The sequence below is a fragment of the Amaranthus tricolor genome, chromosome 2, assembly GCF_026212465.1.
Source record: "Amaranthus tricolor cultivar Red isolate AtriRed21 chromosome 2, ASM2621246v1, whole genome shotgun sequence".
In the NCBI taxonomy this organism is placed as follows: domain Eukaryota; kingdom Viridiplantae; phylum Streptophyta; class Magnoliopsida; order Caryophyllales; family Amaranthaceae; genus Amaranthus; species Amaranthus tricolor.
This window is the reverse complement of record NC_080048.1, coordinates 16167728-16185430: the sequence shown is the minus strand read 5'-3', so window position 1 is coordinate 16185430 and position 17703 is coordinate 16167728. Positions and strand designations below refer to the sequence as shown.

General features: G+C 35.9%; 1 protein-coding gene across 1 annotated transcript; it reads right to left on the bottom strand.

The window, feature by feature from the left end:
* Positions 1-392: 392 nt before the first annotated feature.
* Positions 393-16589, bottom strand: LOC130805048 (uncharacterized). The gene is made up of 10 exons (XM_057669648.1): positions 16414-16589; positions 16033-16261; positions 10848-10973; positions 10621-10773; positions 3389-3515; positions 3221-3262; positions 2722-2913; positions 2572-2617; positions 1977-2054; positions 393-995 (listed from the first exon to the last, which is right to left on the bottom strand). Exons 1-10 carry the CDS (start codon positions 16482-16484, stop codon positions 923-925), a joined length of 1137 nt encoding a protein of 378 aa, XP_057525631.1. The 5' UTR covers positions 16485-16589; the 3' UTR covers positions 393-922.
* Positions 16590-17703: the final 1114 nt, after the last annotated feature.

Here is a 17703-nt window from a genome sequence, read left to right as displayed (position 1 = left end):
TCGAGAAACATACTCACAAGAGCATCTATAAGCTAAGACATAGTCAAGCAAAATCTTATTTAGCTCGTCTAAGTTTTAAACTTTTTTAATAAACTTTATAATTTCTAATGATACACAATTAAAGATATTAAAAATTAAATTAGTGTATTAATAATCATGCAAATTCAAACGAGCTAAATGGTAGTAATGAGGTAATAATAAACTTTGAAAATAAAACACTCACAATAAAAATAGTTTGAATTAATCCATGCAAAAACTTTTGCCTGATTATTTATTTTCAAATTTCATGCATACTTGATCTGTATTTTAAATTAAAATGCGCATTTAATATTGACAAATACACCAGGGCAGATAAGCAATTTATGAAGCGCAAGTTGCCAACACCCAATTGAAGAAAGGTACAAAACTATATATGATGCTCGTAAGTACTCATTAGAAAAAGCGTACTTCTAATTAGTAATTACTTGCTACATCAAGAAGTATCTTGTATGAACAAATTAAACATCTACATCTACAGAACTACTAATCTACATGACTAAACTTCAAATTCAGGAAAAACAAGGTGCAGAATTTGGTTGTATCTAGACAGCCTACAAAAGATATCAGCAATCTTTTACATTCCTATATATATATTATATAATATATATATATATATATATATATATATATATATATATATATATATATGGCAGATGAACGTCAAGGTAATATCATTCTCGAAACTGGGCTCTAAGTAAAACCTATCAGAAAATCTCATGCTGAAAACAGAAGTTTCACATATTTAAACTTGTACCTGTATGAGTATAACTGACTTCAACATGTGACAAGCCAATTTGCTCATAAAGACTCCATAGATTATAGTTTCAATCACCTGAGCAACCCAATAGATTGTTGATTCAACCACCAGTGCAAACCAAAGTCGTTAACTGGCGTTTGATGGAGCTTCAGTCTCTGAAACAACATCATAATTTCCAGTAGCCTCATTGTATTTGTACCTGTTGCACGCAAAATATGTCATCATGAATAAAGAATCCAAAGGTTTCGAAAGCTCTATCCTAATATGCAACATCCTGGCCCCATAGGACCACTGATGACTACCCATGGAGAGTGTAGACTGGCCCAAATACCAACATTAAATCTTGTCAGTACACTTTGGCCTCACTCGTGCGCACCAGGGAAAACTTCTTAGGTCACCTGTCTTAAGATATGTGTAATCTATCAATCCTTTTTAAAATTCGATCAGGGTATCACATAATACTCCCTCCGCCCCATTTAACTTGCACCGCTTTTAGAGAGGTGTAAATATTAGCTTGTAGTTAACAAGACAAATAACGAGTAAAGAAATAAGTAAATAAGATTAAAAGAGATAATAAGTTTGTAGATGAAATTAAAAGAAAATTAGGAGGTCTTACCACAAGAGGAAAAGATAAAGTAAACGAGTCAAACCTATATAGAGATTAAGTGCAAATTAAATGGGATGGAGAGAGCTATGTGCTAACAATTCTTTAAAATCCACAATGAAGCCACTAAAGGAGATGTTGATCTATAAGCATAAAGACCTCTTTTCACTGATAAAAAGGAGGTGTTTGGTTTGGCGGAAAATATGTTCCTTGGAAAACAATTTTACAGTGGAAAATGTAAATGCTAATTAGTTTCCTTTGGTTTAGTTTGATGGAAATATGTTAAATGAAGATTTAGGGGTAGATGAGTGGAGAAAAATTGGTTTCCTCCTATATGTAGATGAAATATTCGTCAAGGGATGGAAAAACTTTCCTTCCAAGTTTTCCATTTTAAACTCCTAGTCAAACCAAACAAGGGGAAACGGGGAAAATAGTTTTTTAGGAAAACATTTTTCTCCAAACCGAACAACCCACAAAGATCTTTCATAAAAAAGCATCTTGACTAACAAAGTACAACACTAGAAGCAAAAACTCCCAGAAAAACTTAAGAGCGAGCAGGACAGGTGTAGAGCTTACCATTGTCCTGATGACGCACAGCAAAACAATGTTGTTGAGGGATCATAATAATATCCTAAATTGCTGCTGTAATAGTAACTGCGAAAAAGAGATGCATATTATCACATGACGAATACTCAAATAGTATAGATACAACTAATTAGCAAAGCAACATGGACAGGTAGAAAAGGTTCCAAACAGAACAAGAATGGGCTCAAAAGAGACAGCCAACTCAAGCATAAAGAACTAATTTAGCAAATAAACTAAGTACATCAATAATAATAATTAACAAAGAACATCTCAAACTTAATTGAAAATTTCTAATAACCAAGATGCCTGATTTTTTGTATGTATTCATGTCTCAGATAACTTTCACCAGTTCAGCAACATCCAAAGCCAAATGGAGAACATAAGCACAACTAAGAACTTCATAGAAATAAGAATCAAAGACAATTAAGTATACATGATATTGTAACGACATATGTGAAAAATGAATAAATTACTCCGCTTGATGACTATAGATAATACAGCTCATATAAACACTCATACTTGGCAGTAAGGCTAATTTAACAAGGAGCACAACAAGAATCCACAGCATTAAGTTGAGAGAATGTACCCAGATGATTCATCATATACATAGTCACTTTGCCCAGCCCAAGAACCTAAGCAAGTAATAAGAATAGGAGGGAATAAGAAATACAACACGAACAACACCTATAAACTTCTTAAGATAAGGAATCAATCAAGCATTAAGGCAATGACATACTTCCTGAATCCTGTCCTCCGTTTTCCACAGCCAACTGGCTACTTGTGCTTGCAGTAGATATAAAGGTGCCATTATTCTGCTCAGATTTTGCAATCACATCTTGATCTTCATCAGCAAACATGTCCATTGCATCATCATCATCATTTCCAGATACAACATTATTTCTTGCTCGAGCAAGGGCCTCATATCCTTCTAAAGTGGGGAAAAAACAGAAATGATCACACGACTCTATAAATAAATAAAACAATAGCACATAGATAAAAGAGCTCCAGAGAAGGGAAAACTTGCTACATAAAGTACATATAACATTGCAGATATGGAGCAATTTGTCCCAATATAATTTTCCATTAATTTGGCGTTCTCCTAAAAAGATGTATAAGATCATGTTTACTTTTAGCAATACACATGGATATCCTGAGCTACATACAAAAAATAAAGAAATAAAAGCTACTAATGAATATAATTCATTCACATTCTGCAAAAGCTAAAAATTACTAACCTGCCTCACGTTCAAATACCTCTCGCTCTTCATGATATACATCTGTCACAAGTTTAAACACATGAGATCTATGCCAAGAACTAAGGTACTTCAAAAGGTACAAAGTCAAAAAAAAATAGTCAACATCAAAAGCAAACAATCTAAGATAGAACAATAGAAGTGCTTAACTATAATCGCCATTATCCATCAGCCTCATGGCATCTTCCGTAAGTTGGTCAAAAACACTCTTTGTTTCTGCTGACATCTTCACTTTCTTGTCGTTTGAGCCTTTCAATCTCTTAAGTGCTTGCAACACCTGCACGACAAAAAACATCACACGTTTCAATGCTCTAACAAGATCAAAAGCCTCCATATCAACAAAATTTGAGTACGTGACTGTCACGCTAGCTATGCGAGAGACCCAACTCGTTTCTTACAAGAGCAGAAACAAAAAGAATAAAAAAACATAAGGGACAATTGTCTTGAATAGAATCTGTTATGAGTAGTTGGTTTTAAGTTCTGTTTTGGTGGTTATGTTTGTTATTTTGTTATGCCAGATGTCTTGTTTTAAGGAAGGCAAGTAAAGGCTATATATAAGCCAGCTTGTATCATTGTAAGGGCATTGAATAAGAAGGATTACGAAAAGGGAGTTTGGGCAGACTCGAATTGCCTCAGTCAGACAGTAGCAGCATTGGAGGGCATGTAAAGAAACACGAGGCGACTGATAGAATTCTTGCTCAACTTGTTGAGGGGCAAATGAGATTGTTGGAGAAGAAATGAACAAGATCATATGGCCATGGCAGATTTTCGAAGAAACAGAGGGTAGTGATAAAATTCATGCTCAACTTCTTGAGGGGCAAATGAGATTGTTGGAGAAGGAAGGAACAAGATTGTACGGTCATGTTGGGCGTCAAGAATTCAGCCGTGACCAAAGAGAGCAAAGGGCCAGGAGGGAAGAGGGTGAACCAAATTTGGCAATCAAGAAAAGGGAAACAATGGAGGAAATGAGAAGTTTAGAAGGTTGGACTTACCTATGTTCAATGGAGAGGACCCGGATGGTTGATTGATGGAGGCCAAAAAGTACTTCAAATTTTACCAATTCAATGAAGAAGAAAAAAATAGAAGTGGCAATGGTTTGCTTGGAGAATGAAGCCTTACTTTGGTATCAATGAAAAGAGCCACAAAACCCAATAAAAGATTGGCAAAATTTTGATGCTTAGATATTTCAGACCATCGGATGGAGGGAAGGGAACCTCCGTGAACAGTGGTTGTCAGTGGAGCAAGATGGAACGATGGCTGATTATAGGCCGGAGTTAGTGATGGCCATGGGGCGGGTTACCCGGAACCGAACCGGTCCCGAACCGCTTGGAACAGGATCCGGAACCGGAACCGTTTGCGCCAGGTTCCGAACCGCCCCGAACCGCGGAACCGTGAAACCGCCGGAAAAAAACTGCATGAACCGGACCTAAGAACCGCGGTTTGGAACCGGAACCGGTCCGGGTGAACCAGTCCAACTCCATGGAACCGGAACCGGGACCGGTCCGGTTGAACCGGTCCAACGGTTCCATGGAAACGGGACCGGTCCGGTTGAACCGGTCCAACGGTTCCATGGAACCGGGACCGGTCCGGGTGAACCGGCCCACCGGTTCCATGGAACCGGAACCGTGAAAAACTAGCCGTTTCTAGCCGTTGCAATTTTTTCTATAAATACCCACCACTTTCAATCATTTTCATTCACAACTCATCTCTTCTCCTACTCTCTCTACTTAATTCTTTAATTACGCAATTATTCTCTTAATACAACTCATCTCTTCTCCTACTCTCTCTACTTAATTCTTTAATTACGCAATTATTCTCTTAATTACATAATTAGTCTTTTAATTATTTCTTAATTTAGTTAATTACATAATTAGTCTATTAATTATTTATTTATTTCTTAATTCTATTATTATTACAATATTATCAATCATGTCTTCATTTTTGAAAAAAGCCTCAAAAAAAGTTACTAAAGTGGCAAAATCATTGGGAGGTTCCAGCTCCTCCAAAAGAAAGGTCACTTCTACTCCGTCGGTATCAACAACACCTTCGATAAGTAATTATAATTATGAACCAAATTATCCAGAAGGGTACGACCCAGAATTACATAATTATGCAGAAGAAGTGGAAAGAGAAATACAAATTGATGAAGAAGAAGAACAAGAAGAGGAACCAACGACCCCTATTAGGATACATGTATCTCGACAGTCATCAACAAGATCACATGAAGAACAACTACAAGAACAACAACAAAGACAAGCTCGTGGTAAACGAGTTAATTTCCAAACTATCGGTTAGTTTTATAATTTTATTCTTCAAATTAATTAAATTTTAAATTATTTATTTGTTTAATTATAGTTTTATAATTTTAAATTATTTATTTAGATGAAGATGAACCAGTAAGACAACATTTTCCGGCAATGCCACCTCCTGGTGGTAGAGCTGTTTCACATGTGTAGTCGTATTTTACAAAAGAACCAACCGACAATCCAAATGTTTTCTTATGCACTTGTCAAATTTGTGAAATTCAAGGAGTAAAGCCCTTAGTTGCATACAGTTTCGCCAGAGGTAAATACTTTTTAATTTTTTTATACATACATTATATTTTCATATTTTATAAAAATTTATTTATTGTGTTTTGTGAATACGTGTTAGGTGGTGGTACGGGATCTTTTAACAAACATTTGGCAAAGAAGCATGGAATCACAAAAGAAACTCATGCAACAAGCGGCAGCGGGACCACAAGTGGAAACCGACAGTGGGACATTCTTAGCACAGGTATGCCTTTTAAATATAATCGTAATGATATGATTGATGAATTTTCTAAGTATGTAATTTGTGATGAATTACTTTTTAAGCACGGTGAAAGTAGGGCACACGAGCGTTTCACTAGAAAAACTTTGCAACCACAATATAGAGCAATCCCTAGGAGCACTCTTAAAAGACGCACAATTAAATCATATGAATCAATGCGCTATGAATAAGTTGAAATGTTTAAATCTTTTAATGGTAGGGTTAGCATAACAACTGACATTTGATCTGCTCCTCCACATTTAGAATCTTATATGTGTGTAACAGCACATTGGATAGATCAAAATTGAATTATTCAAAAAAGAATAATTGCTTTTAAGACAATGCCAGAAAGACATACCGGTGAAAACATAAAATATAGATTAGTAGAGATATGTAGAGAATGAAACTTATTAGATAAGATATTTTGTCGTTCTACTGATAATGCAACCGCTAACATTAAATGTATAGAACTTTTGTTTAACGAACCTGCATTTAGTTTTATCCTTAGGGGTAGCTTATTACACATACGTTGTTGTGCGCATATAGTTAACTTATCTTGCCAAGCAGGTATAAAACAATTAAGCGATTTATTAGATCCAATTAGAGATATAGTAAAGTGGCTTAAGATTGGAAAGATAAAGAGACGATATAAACAATTATATGACCAATATCAACTAAAAAAAGTGTATTGCTCATTAGATACTCCTACACGTTGGGGCTCAACCAACGATTTATTAAGAAAGGCGATTGCTTATCGTCTACACAACTGTATAGTGAGTGTACAGATAGCTATATAGCTGATGATACTTGGGAATTAGCTATAGGTGTACATAAAATATTAGAAGTGTATGACCATGCAACTAAGATTTTTTCATATGTTTATAAACTGAACGTTCACTTAGTAATAAGTGAGTGTATTACTATTTTTTATCATCTCCTTAAACATACGCATGATGATACTAACCCATATTTGAAGCCGATTCTTGCAGATATGATGGAAAAATAGAAGGCATATTTTTCCGATTTTCCTTATATTTATGAAATGTCAACCATTTTAGACCCATGTTTTAAAACTGAAGTCCTTACTAAAATAATAGGATTTTACTACCAATCGTTAGATCGCCCGCCTACTGATCTACATAATTATGTTGGAACATGTAAAAAACTTTTAGCAGAACTCTATGATTATTACGCTAGTGTATATAACCCAAAACGCGATACGTCTATGCGTGCTAGCTTTTCGGCACGTCCCTCTTATTATAATTCGGTAATAGCTAATATAATGAGTCAAGATGATAGTTCTGTAGGATCATCTTCTACTTCACCCTCCACCTCATATTTAGAATTAGATAGTTATCTTAAACACCACTTTGAAATTGACCAAGGTAGCTATAATATTTTAGAGTGGTGGAAAGAAAAATCTGTAAAATTTCCCATTATATCGAGAATTGCAAAGGATATACTTGCAATTTCTGCGTTAACAATTGCGTCGGAGTCTGCTTTTAGTGCAGGTAGAAGAGTTTTAGACGAAAAGAGATCTCGTCTTGCTCCACATAGTATTCAAATATGTGTTTGCAAGAAAGATTGGGATCAAGCGGAGATTCGAACACAAGGACTAAGGAATGATGATGATCAAGACGACGATGATGATCCATGGATGATGATCCATGGATGATGATGGATACATCTGCATCATCGTCAGGAGGAGAGTCAGCGGAAGCATCTAACCAACCAGATGATGATGATGATGACGAAGACGAATAGGATCAATCGGACAACGATAAATCAACATTCAACAACTATAAATAAAAGGTATGACAAAGAACTACGTGGGCTTTGATTCCTTCAGGATAGGTAGGCAGCTTAGTATTCCTTTGGGTACTAGGTTCAAGTCCATTTTCTCCCTCTTTTTTTATTAGTCATCTTTATCGACATTATCATTGATTCGTTTCTTATTAATTTATTTTTTTCATTCTTTTTAGTAAATATTTTAATAACGATGACAACTTGACAAGCAATGAATTTCGCTGATAATCAAGTAATCATCAAAGGTACGTCCGCAATATTATAGTATTTTTTTATTATATAAATATTTAAAGAAAAAATAAAAATGGAACCGATGGTCCGACCCGCCCGTCCCGTGAGTTGGAACCGCCGGAACCGCCTCATGAACCGCCAAGGAACCGTTTAGAACCGCCCGGAACCGGAACCGGAACCGGTCGCGACAGGTTCCAAATGGAACCGGAACGGAACCGGCCCAACCCGGACCGTGGCCATGCCTAGCCGGAGTTAGTGGGAGGAATGACCCATCTCGAGAGGGTAACGAAAGCCATTCTTATTAGGGCTTTCTTCAGGGGATTGAATGACAACATCAAGAAGGAATTAAAGGTTCTTGGACCTACTACTCTTGAGCAAACAATAGATTGGGCGGAGAGGATTGACCGGAAGTTGAGAACGACGACGTGGATGGGCCGGAGGTATGGTGGAAATGGTGACAGTGGCCGGTGGTTTGGAGGGAGTGGTGGTGGTGGACGGTATCAACCAAATTCAGCCTCAAAACAGAAAAACCCCAATTTCACGAATAGCCCCAATTACGCAAACCATAATTCCCAAAATTCCCAACCTCAATTCCAACCAAGTCTCAGGTGAACTGGTTCAGGGCAGCCGACAGAGAGAGCGGCTTGGCGTGCATGGCAAGGAGGCGAGACTGGTGATGACCGGAATGAGCAGTACTGGCAGTTAAGCCCTACCGAAATGCGTGAGAGAAGGGAAACGGAATATGCTTTCAATGTGATGGAAAATGGGGAAAGTGTGATTATAGGGACAGCGCTGGAGGATGAAGAACCAGACATGGAAGAGGAGAAATTCATAAGGAAGAGAAAGAGGAAGAGGAAGAGGAAAGACATGAAGTCAAAAAAAAGCGGATACTTACTAGTTACAGAGCGATGGAAGTGTTCTGGACAATCGAGGAAGGAAAGTGAAAAAGCAAGTATGGATAGCCTGCCATGCTGCGGATCCGGTGGTGGTCCAGGGGAGGCCAAGGGTGGTGGTGGAGGAACCTACAGTGACAATGGACAGCCCAAGAAGTGGGCAATTTGGGTACATCGGGACGAATTCTGTTTCAACACATTCCCACACCTAGCAACCCAATGACTCCGTTCCAAAATCCAGAAGCAGTATATACAAGTAAAAGTGGTGACAAAGAACACTTGGCCATTTGGGCTCAATGGGTGGGAACAGCAGCAACCGAAGCAACTTGGGAGGACTATGCAAAGATGTTGAAGGCATAACCCAATGCTCACCTTGAGGACAAGGTGAAATCTTTGGCAGCGGGTATTGTCACACCAGCTATGCGAGAGACCCAACCCATTACTTACGAGAGGAGAAACAAGAAGAATAACGAAACATAAGGGACATTTGTCTGAAATAGTTTTTGTAATGAATAGTTAGTTTTATGTTCTGTTTTGGTGGTTATGTTTGTTATTTTGTTATGCCAGTTGTCCTGTATTAAGGATGGCAAGCAACGGCTATATATAGTCCAGCTTGTATTATTGTAAGGGCATTGAATAAGAAGGATTAAGAAAAGAGAATTTGGGCGGACTCGAATTGCTTCAGTCAGACAGTAGGTTCTGCCTATTGCTTTCTGTCTTACTTTTACATTCTGATCTTGGGTAGTCTTGAATCTGAATTTTAGTCGATTCCAGTGACTTTTTAATATTGATACAATACAAAACAGGGACGGAACAAATGGCCAGAAGCATCAAATAAGAGAAGTGGAAGGCTCTCAAGAAAGTTAAGATGCTAAAAGCCTCAACTTTTAGCAGTCAAGAATACAGAGACTGCTACAATAAATAGACAATGGAAATCATAGTCATAGATTGTTATAAGTACAAAAACACCAATAGTAATAAAGTTCAGGTATTATTTCCAGATTTAATGGTGATAATAACTATAGATAACAACAAAAGGAAAATGTAAGTGAAGTACTAGAAGAACAGTAAAGATGAAAAGCACAAATCTACTACAGAATAGAACAGGAAGGACAACAGATATTCACAAACAAACCGATAGAAGACATCGGCAAAGGGATGTAAGGGAACATAGAACACAATGACACTCAAAGGCTGACAGGTAGATGAGAATCAAGGATCATGAATCTGAACTTAAAAAAGAAAAATTTACCACCCTGAAATTGGATCTGGCAAGATAATCAAGATATTCAGCATCTTACTAGTTGGTTTTCTACAGATCATGAGAACTGGGAATCACCCATAAGTTGTTCTCCTGCTATATGCATTAGCTTTAACCAAGAATTTAAGATTCAAAGCTTCATAAACTTCAACTAGATTTTCATCCATTTTTACATTCCATAATGGATGAAAGCCGAACAAAGATAGAGAAAGAAAAAATGCACTCCGTATCAATGTGACTATTTATAGTGGAACTATGACTGAACAAACTCAGGACTAACCTCTTCAGTATGCTTTATAAATTCTAAGAGAAGAAAGATCTCTAATTAAATAAATTGACACAGATATGATAGTAAAAAATAAAGCACATAAATAGCAGTGAGAGGGACAAAGCATGATTACCGTTTCGCCAAGCTCAAGAGCATTGGCTATGCGACGCTTTATTTTTCCTATATCATCAGAGGACAGGTCCTTCTCTTCATCATCATTTTTGGGAATAGTGGAGACTTTATTAGCAAGACTTGGATCCACTTCAACACTATCAAGCCACGCATCCTGGACATAGTTGCACAGACCATGATAAAAATCTGCATTCACTTTAAACTAAATGTTAAAAGTAAGTCGCACACCTTATCTTCCTTTTCAGGTACATACTCCACAAAGTTCCCTGCATCATCAAAATAACCTTCTTCTCTTTCTCTTGTCAAATTAAATGGCTCAATTTGGATACCATCATCAACAAAAGTTCCATTCTCCTGCCAAAAGTTTATGGCCAAGATAAGGAAACATTATCCTATTCTCTAAACATTGCACAACAATAAAGTAATTGGGCCCAAGTAAAAGAAAAACTCACCACATTAATGAAAGTAAAATGTAAGAAAATACGGAATACATTGTGAACAGTCTAACAATATCAACAATTGTTCACATGCATAGATCAGTCCTAAATCACATGGAAGACACGATGAAAAAAATCAACATGACTAGTAGATTACTATAGTAGGCTTAGTAGCAATCACCGAAAGCATCAAAGACATGATGCAAAGAAGCATAACAAATGTTCCACTGTGTTAAAGTAGGGAAGTTTTACGAATGCAGATCCTATGGTGATTCAACTATTCCACAGTAAAACATATGCAACCAAAGGCAATCAAATAATAATCAATGCTTGCATAGTAAGCACAACTTCCATTGTCCAACTCGATAGCATCAGGTCTAAAATAACATCCAGTAACACATAAGATTTTTCAAGGTATATCATAAAATGGTGTCGGTCTCTCACAAAATGGACCATTTTTGGCCACTTACCGAGGGCAAGGGCCAAGGAATGAAGAGCTCCAAAACATTAAACCTAAGCGGACAAGCCCCAATGACAAAAAGCTGTGAAGATCTTTCACCTAACTCCAAGTATCGACTGCAGCAAAAAGGAAGGGTTTGCAAATTGGTAACAGGAAAACCGCAAAGTATGCAGAATTTTAGGACATGAACATTATACCAGCAAAAAGGAGAATTGACAAGAAAATTATATTCATCAAAAAAGTGCCCATTTGAAACTCATTAATGAAAAGTATCACAACACAGCATAATAATACCCCTTTACCCACCCTTTCATCAACAACTGAAAAGGACAAACTGAATGAAATTGGAGCTACCATGTTGAAGGCTTTACTGAATCTCAAAAACACCTTCAAATCCTTTAGGAATAATATGCAACTCACAACTTTACTTGCTGAGACTCTTCATTTTTCTCGTAATTATCAGTGTTGGAAATTTCATACTTATGAATTATGACATGGGCTCATGGTGTAAAATCGCGGTCGCGATCGCGGGTCAGAGTAACGGAAAAAATTCGGTTATCGCGGAACGGATTGCGGTTATTATTGATTAGCAAAAAATTATTTTTAAAAAATACAATTATTTAAAAACATAATAATAAAATAAACATTTAATTACCAACAAAAATACAAAATAATAATAATAATAATAATAATAATAATAATAATAATAATAATAATAATAATAATAATAATAATATATAAAATTTACCCACACTTACCTAACAGGCTAGCACCTTTATATTTAAATTATAAATGTAGTCATATTAAGGTGATAATAATAATTAAGAAAAACACTTTTAATCCTTCAAAAGGTTAGTCATAGAAAAAATAAAGTGAACATATCAAAAAGGAAGGAATTATGACACTTTGGTATTAGTGCATTAAATGCATTGGGCAGATTTCAAATGATCCTTTTGAACAGCTGAAGTCTGTAGACATGTAAGAGCCGGTACCCTTTTTCCTTTCCAAGAATATCAAAAGACTACTCAATACTTCAAATAAAAAAGTATCGCCATTTCAGTTAACTTTTCATGTTTCTTCCTTAATACTTTAATGGTGAAAATTTCAGTCTGTGTATGTCAGCTATTCTTCTTCATTAATCGTTTTCACGGATGGGTAAATTTTGTTCTTTATTAATTTGTTTTTCGTTTTTTCGGGTAGTAACTCGGCTTGAAAACTCAAAATTCTGCCAGCAAACTCAAAGCTCGCCGTGAAAAACGCTAATCGCCGTTATGAATCAGCCAAAACGGCCGAAAAGCTTGTTGACCCTCCGTTTTTCCTTACAACATGACAAATCGCGAGTTCTCGGAACGGCTACCTGAAAATCCGTGTCAACTCGGCCGTGTTTTTGCACCATGCATGGGCTTGACACTTGAGGACAGTTGCACACATCATTTTATTTTGGGTAAAAATCAGGGAACTTTCCCACAAAATTGTTAAGTTCGATGCTTCGACACGTCGACATGGGTACATGATTCAAAGTAACAAAGTTTGAGTACACTAGTTAAATCACAATAACTAAAAGTTAAGTCAAAAAAGGTTTTAGTTAATATCCTATAATAAATGTTCTATGCAGATATCAACAACAAGTTTTTTAAGATCATGACTTTATTGTTTCTAGTAATATTGTAATACATATTGTAGCAACAAAAAATAGAAGATGAAGTTGCAATGTTTGACCACATGATTCATGATACAGCCAAATAAATATACTTTCTGTAAACAAGAATCATTTGCCCATTTTAACATTTACATTGAAATGGTTCCCTTAGTCCAGTACTCATCTAATTGAAGTATATGACCTCCAAAAACCTTTATATGATAGTCAAATAAACACTCCAAAGTATATAATCAAAGCATTCCATTAGAAGCCCATACACCACGTGAAAAGACACACCATAGTAGTAACTACAACCTTCTTACAAGAAAAATAAACTAATACACAAGCTATCCGATGGTCCAAAAACATTCAAACTTGGTTTGGAAAGTAATTTAAGAGGGAAACAAAGGAGAGGATATAGGAGGGAAAGGGGCAAAGAACAAAAAGTTTTTATTAAGGACATGAAATAGAGAAAATTGATAAAAATAAACCAACTTTTGCTCGATCCGCTAAAAATAAATACAACCTTTTTTAAATAAACCTACCTATTCAGTATAATTGCGAAAAATAAATCCAAATATTATTTATTCCTAATTGCTTGACTAACAAATAAGATTTAAAGATCACTATAAACAATACGTTTGTTTATTTTAACAAATATACCTAATAGATGAATTCATTCAAAAATAAACAATAAGTTCGTTTATTTTCACCGAATCAAATAAAGGTTGGTTTATAATTGAAAATTTCCCCTAAGAAATATATCTAATAGAAGAGAAGGGATTTAAATGGATTCATAGCATTACGGCAATGGAACTTTTTTATGTCCTTTATTTCTGATAAAAAAAATCTTCCAAAGTTGGAAAGATTTGGAAGGAAACTCACACTGTCACATGATTCACTTATCTCCTTGCAAATCGCAAATCATAATAAGCGAATTGTGGTTGATTTTAGGCTATTTTAGGGTCATTTAGAGCGAATCGCGAATTCAAAAGGCAAATTATGTTACATTGGAAACTCACAAACCTTTGTCACCCCCCTTATTTTCAAAAAATGCAAGGCACACCGAGGCGCAAAGGCTCTTAAAGCCTAGGCGCTAAGGGGAGGCCGAAGGTGCGAGCTTAATGTAGGCGAGGCACACTTTTGTTAAAAAGCTTATAAATCAATTTTAAAATATATATACATATAATACTTTAAACAACATGACATTCATATTATAATAGCAACAAGCTAAAAACATTCATTATTATAGCGGTGAATACTACTTTAGTGCATAACTATGATAATGAGAATATAAAGTACCCAATTTAATTTCTTCTTCTTAACCAGCTTTATAACTCTTTTTTGTGAAAACAGGCGTTTCTCGAGCTTCATATTCCAGTAAATTTTGTTTTTGACTATTATTTCTTTTTTCAAACAAACAAGCTTAACTTAGTTATTCAACATAACAAGGAGGTGTATCGAGCTCACAAGGGGCAAAATGCATCGAGGTGCACTAAGACGCACCAAAGCGCAAGTAGTGGGTTTTGCCTCACCTCTTCACCTAGCCATTTCAGGCAAGCCTGAACTTGAGGTGTGGTTTTCAAACCTAAGGTCACCCTTTATTACTTGAACATAAGCATTGTATATATTCTTGTAGGTGATGTATTACATGATTTCAAGAATATTAATAAAGAGTATAAGCATGTAACTTTTAAGAGATTTGCCAAGTCACTACAGCACGAATATGTATCCCTTTCAATCCCAATCTTTCCCCACTTGTTATCTAAACAAAATATATTCCATCCTTTATAAATCCTTCCCTTTTATTTTTCTCCATCAAAACAAAGGATTAGTAATGGAAAAGCTTAGTGCAACAACTGCAATTTTGTTCTCCTATACTTTCACTCAATAAACCAATAAATTTGTCCATCCCTCCCACCAAAACAATAAAACATCAAAGTTAATGAAAGATATGAATTTTGCAAGTCAATAACAAAATTTACAACACTCATGAATAACAATTGTAACACTATAAAGGCTTTCTAGTTAAATATTCATGTCTTATCCTAAATAGTCTCTTTAGAAGCATAACATCATAATAGTTGTGCGATAGCGCAAGCAATATTCGAAAGCAATAAAGAAAACAATAAGAAATTCAATGCAAACAATAAGAAAACACATCAAGAATTAACGTGGTTCATATCAATGTGATAGCTATGCCCATGGGCACCGAGATCAAAATATTTCATTATAAACTACAAACATTACAAAGATGAATCAAGAATGCTCTCTAGAACAGCACACTTTTCTCTCTTGTGTTTCTAGTAACCCTAAACCTAATTTTGGGAGGGGTTTATATAGTAAACCTCACTTAAGAAGAGATTAGGGAAAATATTAATACAAAATAACTGGATAAATCATGTGAAAACATCCAAGCACGACAAAACCGCAGAAAGCAAAGAATCGTCGCTCAGATGCAGCGACTCTTCGCATAGTTTTTGGCCCAATTTTGTTACGTCATTGAGGAAACTCATCGCCAACTCTCTAGAAACTCACATTAACTCCAGGCATGTTGCAACGACTCGCCGCCTTCTTCATCCTAGACCGGCCCCTGTTCCCAAAACTCACTCTTCTTTGATTATCTATCCCATGATTAAGACTCTAGTTTGAGTCATCAAAAATAATACACACAAAAATCCCACCTTACTACAACAACACACAAAAAACAATTAGACTGGCTAATGGATCAGTTTGAGGTCCACATGAATTCTTCTCAATTCATCACACAAAATGAAAATATAAAATTGATACATTTGATCATCAAATAAGTAGATTACATAACCAAAAGCACAAATAAAAATTAAAATATATAGGAGGGAGAGATGAAAAGGAAACCTGATATTGGACTTCAGCAGAATTAATGCGAGACAACTCGACCTCACCATCCTCAGTGAAAAGTTGAGTAGTCATCTGGCTCCTACGTCTGGCTCGCTCTTTTGCAGCGATACGAGGATCCGAAAGATCAGCAGGAGCAGCCTCTTCATCCTTCTCCTTCGCTGCCACCGGCTCAGGTGCTTCGCTTGCCTTCACTTTCTTACCTTTCGGAAATCTAACTCTTTTTTGCCTGTTGAAGTTGAAATCGAAATTCCGCCGATAACAGCATTAAAAAATTGGATATAAAATTTGAAAACCTTAATTTACTTAGTTCATAATTTTTAAATAAATAAAGTATAGAAATATATTGAAACTGTGAGAAAAAGAAAGAGAGATTAGTACGATTTTTTGCTGGAATCGTCTTCTTCATCTAAGAAAGGACGCTTGCGAGAAGAAGATGAAGCTCCTTCCATGGCGATTTTTAATGTGTTCTCGCAGTTTCGCAGTTTTGGGGACGACTTTCTCTCACTAAAAAGGTTTTTGTTACTCTATTCTATAGCGACGTATTTAGAGTACTAATTCAGTTCAAATCTGAATTTAGGAAAAATTTAAATGTTATCCAAATTTTTTAAAGAATATAAATATAAATATAAATATCAGTATACTATACCTCTCACAAACTAAGGCCGTTCAAAAAAACCAAACTCGCTCGACCCGACTCGTCAATCCGTAGACCCGTAATATAAATGGTGGGTCAATTTCTGAAAAAATTTGCAAACTAGACTCGCTTTAACTGAGTCGGGTTATGGGCCGAAATTTAATTAAAGCGGATACCGTTGGCCTTTGTAAAAACAAATAAAATAAATACCGTTTTTTTTTCTGTTTTTAATTTGATTTTTCTTCTGTGCACATATGACAGTGAAGTGTTCTCTACAAGTATATCAAAAAGAATGCCATTCAATTATTTTTCCGAGTAAAAATCTTTTTCCAAGAACAAGATTTTCGGTCTAATACTTATTTTATTTTTGCTTTTCCACAAAAGACATCAAAAGAATATACTATTGTTACATTGCTTCTGCGTTTAGTAGGCTGTAGGGGCTTTTTATTTTGTTTTTATGAATTTCTTTGTAGATTTTTACGGTTTACATGTATGGAATGCTTATAAGGGTGTGTTTGGTTGGTTCATTTTTAATGGTATGGAATGGTATCACAACCATTTCAATGTTTGGTTAGGCATTTTTACATTGGGATGTCATACCCTTTGGATTCTCATCCCATTCCATTCCCTAAAATCCCATACCCTCCTACCCCCCAAGATTCAAAATCCATTCTAGCCATATTCAAACCCTAAAATTCACTTTTCTTCTTAAAATTCCCTCTCTTCCTTCAATCTGAAATTTCTTGTTCTTTCTTCAATCTTCTTCCGCCTCCGTTCAATCTTCTTCAACCTTCCCTCACCGGTGACCTCCTGCTCCTCTGTTTAACCTCCATTTCAGCCTCTCCGCCAGCAGCCCAGTCTCCTCCATTCCATCCTCTCCTCCAGCGTCAAGGCGGTAGCAACCAAGACTCCCGCAGACCGGCAAACGCACCGCCCATAACCACCAAAGTATATACCTTTTTTTTATTTCTTTCCCTAGAAATTTTAATTTCAATTGTTAATTTGCTATAGATTGCTTTGTTAATCGTTAAACA

What these genes read in the sequence shown, in the direction of transcription:
- LOC130805048 (XM_057669648.1), bottom strand. Translation starts at nt 16,484, where the DNA reads ATGGAAGGAGCTTCATCTTCTTCTCGCAAGCGTCCTTTCTTAGATGAA. An exon ending in CGGAGGACAGGATTCAGGAA is followed by an intron (nt 2,618 to 2,721) that starts GTATGTCATTGC and finishes TTACTTGCTTAG; the next exon opens with GTTCTTGGGCTGGGCAAAGT. An exon ending in TGTGCGTCATCAGGACAATG is followed by an intron (nt 996 to 1,976) that starts GTAAGCTCTACA and finishes TGCGTGCAACAG; the next exon opens with GTACAAATACAATGAGGCTA.